Raw genomic sequence first — 12,697 nt, forward strand, 5'->3', positions numbered from 1 at the left:
TTAAGTCTGCTCCTTGCTGGTTTCCGCAGCGTCAGCAGCCAATAGCAGGCTGCCACATCCCACCTGACTTGCTTATACAAGATGCTCAAGAAATCTAACCTGGGAGTGAACACATGAGTGATGACGGCTGAGACCCGTGTTTTATGTGCATTATATGTGGATGCAGTTTTGAAGCGAGAGATTTGAAGAGATGCAAAAAGAATGAAGGACCCTGACCAGAAGTGACTTCACTCAAAAGAATTTTGTTTAGAGGCCTGAAGGAAGCTAATATGAATAATATTGACTGTTTATTAGGTACTCTGCCAGATGCATTCAACATTTTTCCACATTAATCCCACCCAAATCTGTGATGATATTTATCCTCTGTTGGATGCAGAGTATATTATAATTAATGAGGTAATTAAAAATACGGAAGTAGCTGGGTGCAGCCTCCCCACTTGGGAGGCTGGGGCAGGAGGATCTCTTGAACCCAGAAGTTTGAGTACAGCCTGGGCAGTGTACGGAGATCCCGCCTAAATCAATCAACCAATCAACCAATCAATCAATAGAAAAAATATGGAAGTCGTGTCAGTTGCCATCTGCCCTCCACCCTCAGCAGGACTTCTGTGAAGGAGTAGGTGGGGGGAGTGCAGTCTCCCTTTCCTAGTACCCCCTGTTTGAGGACTCTGCCCTATGAAGTTACAATTGCACAGGTAGGGGTTAGAGGTGCTGACCCCCTGCACAGTTGAAAATCTGACTATAACTTTTGACTCCCCCCAAATTAACTACTAATACCCTACTGTTGACTGGAAGCCTCACCTATAACAAAGTCGATTAACACATATTTTGCATGTTATATGCATAACATACTATATTCTTACCGTAAAGTAAGGTAGAGAAAAGAAAGTGTTACTACGAAAATCACAAGGGCAGAGACTACCCAGGGCCTGGTATGCAGTTTGTTCTCTCCTTTTGGACCAGAGGCTTCTGCTGAAAACATGCTCCACCAGATCCTTGGCCAGTCCAGGAAGCATCGTCTGAGCTTGGTCCCTCTCTTCGTACCTGTTGGAGCCGGAGGTACAGGAGCAGCACTCTATGCCTTGCGGCTGGCAGTGTTCAATCCAGATGTTAGTTGGGACAGAAAGAATAATAACCCAGAACCCTGCAACAAACTGGTTCCCAAGGATCGATGTAAGTTCTACTTAGTGAATGTGGATTATAACAAACTGAAGAAAGGAGGTCCAGGCTTCTAAATGAAATGTTTCACTAGGAGGCTGCTTAGAATGAGGGTCTTCAGAAGCCATCTGCATAATTCTCCACTTAACCAGGAAATAATTCTCCTCTAAATGCATGAAATCATGTTGATTTTTGTTGGGGATTGCACTGATTAATAAATATCTGAAACTTGAGAAAAAAGAAAACCATAATGAAGGGAAAATATATTTACTATTCATTAGGTGGAAATGGATCATCTCAAAGGTCTTCATCCTCATCTTCATGTCGAGTAGGCTGAGGAGGAGGAAGAAGAGGAGAGGTTGGTCTTGCTGTCTCGGGTGGCAGAGTTGGAAGAGAAGGAGGAGGTGGAAGAGGAGTAAGGAGAGGTAGTAACTTTTATTGAGAAAAATTCTTGTATAAGTGGACCCATGCAGTTCAAACCTCTGTGTTCAAGGGTCAACTGCATTCCCCCCATTTGAAGTCTGAGACTACAATGTTCAGAAACTTGGTCTTGCCCAAGATCCCATAATTACATGTTAAAGTTAAAATTAAATCTCACTTCTGTTTAGCTTTCCCATTACAACACACTGCCATATACTCTTTTGTGAACTGGAACTTAGAGAGAAACTGGATTTATTTTAAACTTTACGGTTGACTTATCTCATCAACTTTGGTGACTCTTAACCTTCTCCGTCTCTTGCATTTTTCTCTGTCCCCTGAAGGAAGCCCACCTGCACCTGGCCTCTTCTCACAGACTGAAGTGGGAGGGCACCAAGGAGCAATAGCTCAGCGTCTTCTGAAAGTGCCTGGGGTCAAGGTTATATTTAATACAAAATGTGCTTTCTACCCTGAAAAACATTTTAACTGATTATTTGCAAATGTATTTTTGGCCACAGGCAAAAATGATGAGAGTGTGGAAATTAAATTAGCACAGAAGAAAATCATAGATTTGGAGTATGTATTCTTTCTTCAGGACTCCAAACTTTGGGAGGGAAATATGTAAATAATTGAGTGCACTTACTTTATTTCGTTTTCACTGAGATGTTTGGCAACATGTGAACCAAACTCAGATTGTATTATAAATCCTGTTTTCTTAACATATAGCTTCACTTGCTCTCCTGTGCTTAACATGGAATAGATGCACAACTAGTGCTGTTGAATTCATGTAAAATGTAGCCTTGTCTGCTTTTTTTTTATTGTGGTAAAATATATGTAACATTTTTGAGTGTACATTTCAGTGGCATTAAGTATATTCACATCTTTGTACAACCATCACCACCATTCATCTCTAAAACTTTTTCCTCTCTCCAAACTGATTCTCTGTGCTTACTAAACACTAACTCCCCACGCCTTCCCCAGCCCCTGGCAACCCCCACTCTACTTTCTATCTCTGTGAATTTGACTGCTTTAAGTATCTCATATAAGTGGAATCATACAATGTTTGTCCTTTGGTGACTGGCTTATTTTAGTTAGCATAATGTCTTCAAGGTTCATCCATGTTGTGGCACGTGTCAGAATTCCCTTCCTTTCTAAGGCTGAGTAATGTTCCATCGTGTGCATAGACCACATTTGCTGTATCCATTCATCCGTCAGGGCACAGCTGGGTGGCTTCTGCCTTTTGGCTGTCGTCAATGCTGCTGTGAACGTGGGGGTACAAATACCTGTTTAAGTTTGTGCTTTCAGTCTTGTCTGCTTATTATGTCCTGTGTCATCTTTAGCACTGAGAATATTCTTTCCAGTCTCCTCAAATAGCATTTTGAGGCTCTCCTTCAATACTGTATTGTAAAGCAAAGCAAAAAAAGGATTGGAAAAATGTTTCTGACAATAAACTTGTAGAAAAAGCGTATATTTTGCTTCCTGCTTTCAATCTTGCTATTAAATCGCCCACTTGTAATTCCATTTCAGGGCACAGCGAGCGGCTGATGTTTCTGTTTGCTGGCCAATGTGCGGTTTGCAGGGGAGGCTGCGGAGAGCGGGCGCTGGGCCCCAGCCAGCCCTCCTGCTCCCCTGGGACGGTCTGCATGTGAGCACTGGAGTCGGCACCTGCCTGGCTGCATCACTCTGTCGCTTCCTTCCCTACATTTTAAATGCAAAGCCCCAAACAGTCGCCTAGTTCAGAAGTCATTTAAAAAAAAAGAAAAAAGGAAAAAGGGGGAAAAAAAACCCCAGCACTTAAAGAATAGCTCAATTCTACTAACTCACTTTGAAAAGTTTGGCTTCATTCAGGGCTCAACCATAAAGCCTCCCAGACCCTCCCATCTGGGTCTCTTTCTGCATGTTGGTTTTCCTGGATCCCACACTGCAGTTTGGGGGTGGGGGTGGGTAGTCTTGCCTCTTGCTGCATCCCAGAAAAGTTATTCCGGGTCTCAAAAGGCCTCATAAATCTGCTCCCCAGATGGAAGTCTCTATAAAAGGCTCCTCTCTTTGTGAGAGTCTCAAATTTCCCTTCGATTTAAATTCAACAAGCGAATAATCAAATGGATAAGGTAAATTGTAATACCCCTCAATTTTTTAAAAAGTGAGCACAGTTGGGAATTCTGACGACTTTCCTTAGTTTATGATTAGCCAAGTCTGTGGCAGGTTAACGGTGACTCCTCAGCAGGGAAGGCTGGGATAAACCGAAGGCCACTAACCAAAGCACGGCCTTGAGTGAGCAAAATGTCACCAGGTCACAACTTATTTATTATTAAAGGGAATTTCGTAACACAAGTTTGAGTTTATTGGAGTCATTGATAAAAGCCTAAAATTTAATTTTAAAGGCATGAGAAGGGACAGGTAGATCCGGGGCTAGTCACGGGGACCCGCAGCATGACCTGGGAGTGAAGAACTGGCCCTCCCGTGCTGCTCACAGGTCCTCCTGCCTGCGCAGCAGGCCAGGAGAGGCGTTGCTGCTGTGCGCAGGGCTGGTGACCCGGTGCTGCACGGGGCGGTGGGCTTTGGACTGTCCTTTAAATCAGAAGCTACACTGCAACCCCGTGGCGGCTTCTGTTCCCTCCCTCTCCCAACATGGGCAGCTTGGATTTTCTGCTGCTTTGGGTCATGGAAATAAAAAACGTATAGTCTTCTTTCTACCTGATACATATTTCTCTCAGCTATTTATGATTTTTTTTTTTTTGATACAGGGTCTTGCTCTGTCACCCAGGCTAGAGTGCAGTGGCATCGTCATAGCTCACAGCAACCTCAAACTCCTGGCCTCAAGCGATCCTCCTGCCTCAGCCTCCCGAGTAGCTGGGACTACAAGCATGCACCACCATGCCCGGCCTGTTTTTCTATTTTTAGTAGAGATGGGGTCTCGCTCTTGCTCAGGCTGGTCTTGAACTCCTGGCCTCAAGCAATGCTCCCCTCTCTGCTAGGATTACAGGTGTGAGCTACTGCACCCGGTCCATGATATTTTTTTAAATTATAAAAGTATCATATATTGATTGAAACAATTTAAAACAGTACAGAGCAGTATCAAGAAAACACTTAGGCCTCTCCCTTCCCTCCTCCTGGCTCCCCCCACTCCTCCAGGCCCCATCATCACAGAACTGCATGCAAATCCTTTGTTTTCCTATTTCACAAAAACATAAATCATGTATCAGATTGTTTTATATTTAAAAAGTAGGGCCATAGAAAACGTATTAATCTGCAAATTGTTTTCCACTTGAGTCTATCATGGATATCTTTCTGGATTAATATATTGAAACCTAACTCATTTAAGAGTTGTATAGTATTATATGCAAAGACTTGCTGTCATTTATTCAGCTACTCCTCTATTTGACACACTTGCCACTTGTTTCCAGTTTCTCACGATTGTAAACAGTGCTGCAACCGAAATCCTGTCCGTTTTTACATACTGAAGCTTTTATTTCTGTAGAATAGATACCTTGAGTAATTTTACCACATATTGACAGTTTAATTTCCACAAAATAGAGCAATTCATACTGCCATCAGCAGTATGCTAGAGTGCCCATTTCTCTTCATTCTCACAAAGACTGGATGCTGATAGTATTTTAGTATTTTTGTCAAAGGTGTCTCATTATTGTTTTAATTTATAATTCCCTGATCACTATTGAGATTGAGCATTTTTCTTTTTAAAAAATAAACCTACTGGTCATTTGCATTTCCTCTTGTGTGAATTGCCTGTCTATATACCATGTTTCATATTTTGCTTGGGTTGTTGATTTATAGGATTAAAAAAATATTAGTGATATTAACTCTAAAGCTGTCATAGCATTAACAAATAGTTTCTTCTAGCCTCTTATTTATCTTTTGACTTTGTGGTGTCTTTTCTCGTGCAGACACTATGACACCATGCAAAATTTTCTTGTGGTCATATTTCTTTATCTTTTTTTTTTTTGGCTTCTAAGACTCCTGTTTTGCTTAAGACCTTCTCTCTATTTCAAGCAAACACTTTTTCCCCTGTAGTTCCTTCTAAAAGTTTTATTGCTTATTTTTGACATTAAAACTGTTTACCTTTCTTGGAATTTATTTGTTTAATGTGGTATGGAGAAGGAATCTAATTAAATTTTTTTCCAGATGCGTTTGAGTTATGCCAACAATATGTATGAAATTATCAGTTTTTTTTCCCTCCTTGGATGTTATGCTTTATTATATATATATATATATATTTTTTTTTTTTTTTTTGAGATAGAGTCTGACTCTGTTGCCCAGGCTAGAGTGCTGTGGCATCAGCCTAGCTCACAGCAATTTCAAACTCCTGGGCTCAAGCAATCCTCCTGCCTCAGCCTCCCAAGTAGCTGGGACTACAGGCATGCACCACCATGCCTGGCTAATTTTTTCTATATATATTTTTAGTTGTCCATATAATTTCTTTCTATTTTTAGTAGAGACAGGGTCTCGCTCTTGCTCAGGCTGGTCTCGAACTCCTGAGCTCAAATGGTCCACCTCCCTCGGCCTCCCAGAGGGCTAGGATTATTATAGGCGTAAGCCACCTCACCTGGCCTATCATATATTAATAGTTAAGTTTCTAGATATCCTTATATCTGCTTCTAGGCTTTCTATTCTCTTTTATTGATCTATTTGTCTGTTTCTATGCCAATTTTGTAGGTTTACAATGGCTTTAGTCGTTAGTTATAATATATGAAAGGGCAAGCTCTATCATCATTTTTGTTTTAAAACTTTTTGGCAATTTTCACACATTTATTCTTCCATGGAAATGTTAAGATTATCTTATCTATCTAGCATGTGAACAGTTTCTTGGTGTTCTGACTGAAATTCTTCACAAATCATTATATTAATTTTTGATGATATATACTATTTCATTAAGTTTTCCCATACAGGAGCATTTTGTTTTATGTCATTTAATAAAATTCTATAGCTTACTTTGTATAAGATCTATATGTTTCTTGTTATATTTATTCACAGGTATTTTTTTTTCTTCTGTATTATGAATAAGATTATTTTTCCATTTCCCTTTTAAATTTATTACCCCTAGTAGGAAAGCTTTTGAATTTTGTACATTTATTGTATGAAGCTAACTTACCAAATTCTTTTAGTGCTTGTAATAGATTTTTAAAATAGAATCTTTTGGTTTTCTAGGTGTCTGTCTTTAGAAACGTTCAAGTATGTGTGTGTATATATATATATATATATATATATATATATAATAGTTTCATTTCTTTGATTATTTATACTCCTTATTTATGTTTGTCTTATTGCATTAGTGAGAATTTGTAAAAGTGGACTGAATAATTTTGGCAAGGGAGGCATCTATGTCTTAGTTCAGGTTTTAATGGAATAACTTTAGTATTGCCTTATTTAATATAACGTTTGTTGGTTTTATAGTTTTTTTATCATACTTTTCAAAAGATTAGAACTGGCTCCTAAATTTTATAAAATACTTGTTTTTTTCAATATTAGTGTTATTTACTCATCTCTAAATAAACCTCTCCCAAAAGGCCCCACTTTAAAAGCTGTTACCAGCAGTTGGTAATGAACGTTTCTCAGCGGTGGCTGGCGCGCTTAGGTACCCTGCCACATCCTACCAGGCCTTGCAGGTGTCAGCTTGGAGACGCTGTTTCCATGCAGTAGGGAAGGGCACAGCAGGACAGAAACCAGAGCCTTACAGTAGGGGTGGAGGTGAGCCTGTCACTTCTGCAGGAGCTGGGGAAGGCTCAGGTGGAGTCCAGGAAGCAAGAGCAGGGTGAGGAGAGCTGATTATCAGCTGCCATCAATCAAAATGTCATCATGAGCCCTAAGGCGGGGTGGGATTGAGGGTGGAGCCAGTAAGATCCCTCATCAAGGCTGGGTAGAAAACTCAGGGAAACTGTGGAACAGACACCAGAATCTGGATGTGCAGCCAAAGTCATGGGCCAGCCCAGGTGAATGAGGTAGTGGGAAATGGAGGTTGAGGGTGGTCCAAGGTAATCCCTGTGGTTATGGGTCCTTGGTAAAGGCCCAAGAACTTGCTTCCCTGTCATCTTTTGGCTTGTCTTGAAGATAGAGTTTGACAGGCATCTGTGCATAAAATGCTGGATGAAAAACATTGAACAAGGTACACAACGATGCCTCTCAAGTATTAATGGGGACTTTCATCCTTTTCAAAGGAAGGATTACCTGAAGCCCCAAATTTTAAAATAACCCTGTTTTTTAAAAATAAAAATAAAACGTTGACAAAAAATATGATCTGGAAAATACAGAAATATATAAAGAAGAAAATAAGAATAATAACTCCACCTCTTAAAGATAACTTCAACTTTTTAGGGTGTTTTCTTCCAGTTTTTTTCCCTATGATTTGAGAGCATATAGAATCTACACAGATAAACCATTGTTTTCCCTTCGTCATTGTTATTATGCCACAGGCATTTTCCAGTCATTAAGGGGATTGGGTCTGTGTTCGCCCTCTATCCTAGTGACTAGCACTATGCCTGACGCATGCGCAGGGAGCTTCTTTTAGTGAATGAATGCACTAAGTCATTAAAAAGTCTTGTGAACATCCTTTTTAATAGCTCCTTTAAATTCCTCTTGTGCACACGCCCTGGTTTGCAGTGGCATTTGAGACAACCGCTCTCCTTTCTCTCCAGCCAGGTGTCTTCCCAGCCTGAGCCTCTGGCAGCTTCTCCTTCTCACCCTCCCTGTTTTGTACTTGACGTTTCCTCCTCCCCCAGCACCCCCCAGCCTAACTTGTTCCACCTTTTAGGTTCCAGCTTAGCAAACACTTCTGGCAAGACTGCCATGCCTGCACCCCCACTGGTTAGAGTCCCTCATGTGGCTGCAGGGCACACCGGCACGTCATTCAGCCTCCTGGCGGCAGGCAGAAGGTGCCATCTAAATAGGTCACTGAGGAGAACGTCAGGACAGCTGTTTACAAAGGTGTGGACAGGGTACGGGAAACCTACTGGCTAGTATCATGGAAACCATGACCCGCTGGAAGCCTGAAGAGGCAAGAAGAAGGGATCCCCGGAGCCCCGGGAAGGGCCTTGACGGCAGCTTTGGTAAGGAGCACGCACTGAGCCAGCCTGCGGCTTGGCAGGGCACGGGTCCTCCTTGCTCTTCTCCCGCTGCCCATTCTCCCTTCTTCAGCTGGAGCCTCCTCCTGGTCAACCCTATGGGAACCCAGGGGGCAAAGGAACCCTTTGATACAGTGCCTAGAGGCCAGGCGCGGTGGCTCATGCCTGTAATCCTGGCATCCTGGCAGTCTCAGAGGCCGAGGTGGGAGGATCATTTGAGGTCAGGAGTTCGAGACCAGCCTGAGCAAGAGCGAGACCCCATATCTACTAAAAATAGAAAAAAATTAGCTGGGCATGGTGGCATACATCTGTAGTCCCAGCTACTCGTGAGGCTGAGGTGGGAGAATTGCTTGAGCCCAGGACTTTGAGGTTGCTGTGAGCTAGGCTGAAGCCACGGCACTCGAGCCGGGGCAACACAGTGAGGCTCTGTGTCCCAAAAAAAAAAAAAGATACAGTTCCTAAAGGCTAGAGGCCTGTGGTCAGAGCAGGACACAGAGTGTCCCCGTGAGGGCAGACAGTGTGTCCTGCACATCTGCCCATCTCTGCCCAGCAACGCCGAAGTATATGTCTCCCACATGCTCATATGAGATCCCTGTCCCTTGTTTCTCTGGAGGAATAGACCCCCAGAAAATAACTTGAAGGGGAAAATCAGTAACTTGCACAGTAATATTCACAACACCTCTGTTTATGCTAGTGGAGAATTAGAAACGCCCCTTCCCCCAGTAGGGAAGGAGTCCAGCAACTCGGCGGCCAGGACCGGTGACTCACGATACAGCCACGAAAAGATTCTCGGTGGACTCTCCTAACACAGGCAAAGTGGGGGTACAGGATAAGGAGTGACAAAAGCAAATCCCACTGATTATAAATTTGTCAACATGTGTACTTCTGTCCTATACTGGAAGAGATTCAAGGCATATATGTTCATAATAGTAAAGAAAAACTGGCCAAATGTTGAATTCCATAATTTAGGAGAAAATAGCAAACTCCTGATAGAATGTATCACAAAGATGAATGCGAAGTGGTTAAAACGGTTAGAACTGCGCGCACTATAACAATGGGGAAGACATCTTATTCAAGGAGGTTATATTGGGAGAAGCCACTCGGCTTTTGTCAGCTATTCTCCCAACCCCCAATGTTCTTGCTGGATAGGAAGCTCCTTTTCCAGTACACCATGGCAGGTTCGGGAGGAGTTTATTTGCTGATACACAGCAAAGGGTCTTCAAAGTTTCTCAAACTTTCGTGTGCATGTGACTCCACGGGGATCCTGACTCTCGGGGTGCGGTGGGGCCTGAGGCTCCCCCTTCCTGACAAGGTCCCTGGGGACTCGGACCCTGCGGGTCCTGACCACAGCCGGGCAGCGCTCACCTTGCAAACCTCGTATGTGCCGTTTGCAAGGACACAAGCTATGCCTCCCCTGTCACCAGCCCTGCCTCCCCTCCGCATGCTGGTGCGCCTCTCACAGGGCAGCTGGTCCTCCGGTTGGGAATCCCAGGGTTTTCTGGGCCTCTCAGTCAAAAAGAATTGCTTGAATTTTACTCTTTAGGGTTTGTATTCCCAAAACAATACCTTCAATGTTCCTGACATAAATATGGCCATGTCAAACAAGCTTTTTCAAACTGCATAACGATTCCCTCCCTTTTCCCTCCTGACCACAGTTATTTTTATAATCGTCTTGTATTTCTCACACTATTTTCATGTGAGAAGCTTAAAATTGCCCATGAATTCTTCCAACTCCATGAATTCCTTCAAGCTGTCCTATGGAGGAGATACAAGGTTTTGATAACGTAGAAATCCAAATATCTAGTGACCTAGTGTGACTCACTAAAACCATAGGGGAACGGGCCCTCGTAAAAGGCCTTATTTGTTATTTCCATGGTCCTTAAAGCTTGAGTCAGCACTTTAGCCAGGTCTTGTGGTAGAATGAGCCTCTTGTAGGAGGAAATGTCATCCGTTCTCATTGATGCCATTATACATCTTCCTGTTTCAGGCGTTATTTTGTTTCCACTGAAATACACTTACTTTATGCATGTCAGCAAAGAAAATATTTCTACTGTGGTTAGAGTCAAGGTGTCCTGGGTTTTATTTTCTCTCTCACTTCCCATTAAACAAGTATCAAGAACGAAGGCCAGACACAGTGGCTCACCCCTGTAATCCCAGCAATTTGGGAGGCCAAGATGGGAGGATTGTTTGAGGCCAGGAGTTCGAGACCAGCCTGAGCAATATGATGAAACCCCATCTCTGCAAAACAATAAGAAAAAACTTAGCCAGGTGTGGTGGTGCACACCTGTAGTCCTAGCTACTCAGGAGGCTGAAGTGGGAGGATTGTTTGAGCCCAGGAGTTCAAGTCTGAGGCTGCAGTGAGCTATGATCGCACCACTGCACTCAGCCTGGGTGACAGAGTGAGAATGCCCTGTCTCTAAAAGAAAAAAAAAGAACACCCAATGATCTGAGAATCTGAGAATAATGCCACTCTGCCCCATTTTTGTCTTCTCCGTGCTCTATCCCTCTGTACCCTGTTTTCTTCTCCTAGCCTGATGTCGCTGTTGAACTGCCCTGACGGACAGTTGGAGAGTTACGGCTTCCATGGTGATTCCAAGGTCACCTCAGCGTGCCATCACCACCTCCTTAGGAACACATGCCATCATGACGGTGAACACATCCGAATACTGCGCAGGGGGGCCCAGGTGGGCAAGAGGAGGCCTCAGGGACTCTCTCCATGGCTGCATCCCTGACTTGGTGTGTGCCCTTGGGTATACCATTTAGCCTGGCTGGGTCGTTTTATCTCTTTGCTCTGAGCTATACAGGTTCCCCATAATTCTAGAAAGCAATTCCCAAAGATTATTATGGCATCTTTGTCCTCACAGATGCTTTATGAGGGTTTAAGAACCACTATGTTAACAGATTTGTTCTCTGGCCCTAGTTCCTTGTGTTGTTTATATGTACACATACCTGTCACAGCTCCCAAATGTTTGTGTATGTGTGTGCACGCGTGCTCAGATTCGGAGAGGCAAAAAATGACATGCATCCAACAGTAAGTCCATGTTTCCTGAAACCGTCTCTTAGTCATCATTCTCCTCCCCTGAAAAACATAGCTACTGGCTGGCACCTCTATTTACAATACCCTTACTGTGAACAAACTCTGTGCTAGCCTCACGTTCTTATCAGAAATTTAAGTAACTCATTAATACATGAGTTTAATTTATTAAACAGGTCTGTTCAATTTTCTTCTTCTTTTTCTTTTTTTTACCCTATACCCTACAGTGTTATCAATCTTCTTATGCCCCAAGCACCTACCTAATCCTTTGCCATCCCAACCAATTCAATATTTTTATATCAACATTTGCCTTTCTTGTTATCCCTTTAAAATTTAATACCCTTCAGCTTCCTTTTTAACCCACTGCACCTCAGTCTTGCAATACAGACCTGGAAATAGCTCAGCATGGACGGTGGAGGGATGGGATCAAAGCTGGTGCTGAACCATCCACCTTTTCTTAGCGGTAGAAAGAGAGACGATTTACAGGCTTAGGAGGAGATTATTTTTCAGGGCTTCCAGGCTACTGGTATTCTATCCCTATTTGCAAAATTCCTCCCACAGGTTGTGCAAGTCACTCTGACCTCTGCAGAGAACAAATGTCCCTGAGATACACTGTCATTTGGAAATGTTCTAGAAATATTGAGTTTGGAACTGTAGGATTTGCTCCGGCCATGTGCAGTCCTGTGTTGGCGCCTCTCTCCTCGGTGATAGGAACCTCCGCCTCAACTCCTGTTTCCAGCAGATGGAAGGACCACTGTTGTCTTGGCTGAAAGGCTTCTACATCAGAGGGGCACCGCGGGAAGGGAATAAAACAAAAGTGAAGTCAATTTGCATTCAGATGTTTGCATTAAGTATTAATAGGGCTTGGGGTGAGGGTAGTTTCTCTTTTATTCACACTCAGGTTGCCATGGCTGTCCGGGTTTGCGGGGCTGGCTCTGGGCAGGGAAGGGAAGGCGAAAGGGAGGAAAAGGGCTGTGGTGCCCCAGGGAGCAGCTCAAGGTCAGGGCCTCATCCTGTG

At 43.2% G+C, this 12,697-nt stretch overlaps 1 protein-coding gene and 1 long non-coding RNA gene across 2 annotated transcripts; both read left to right on the forward strand.

Moving 5' to 3' along the window:
* The first annotated feature begins 977 nt into the window (after positions 1-977).
* Positions 978-1,232, forward strand: LOC123638210 (cytochrome c oxidase subunit NDUFA4-like). The gene has a single exon (XM_045551664.1). The coding sequence runs from the start codon at positions 978-980 to the stop codon at positions 1,230-1,232; it is 255 nt and encodes an 84-aa protein (XP_045407620.1).
* Positions 1,233-8,450: 7,218 nt separating this feature from the next.
* Positions 8,451-12,495, forward strand: LOC123638211. Its single transcript, XR_006735235.1, has 3 exons — positions 8,451-8,630; positions 11,176-11,381; positions 12,241-12,495. It is a non-coding gene; the product is annotated as an uncharacterized LOC123638211 (long non-coding RNA).
* Positions 12,496-12,697: the final 202 nt, after the last annotated feature.

This window comes from Lemur catta, chromosome 5 (assembly GCF_020740605.2).
Source record: "Lemur catta isolate mLemCat1 chromosome 5, mLemCat1.pri, whole genome shotgun sequence".
Taxonomy (NCBI): domain Eukaryota; kingdom Metazoa; phylum Chordata; class Mammalia; order Primates; family Lemuridae; genus Lemur; species Lemur catta.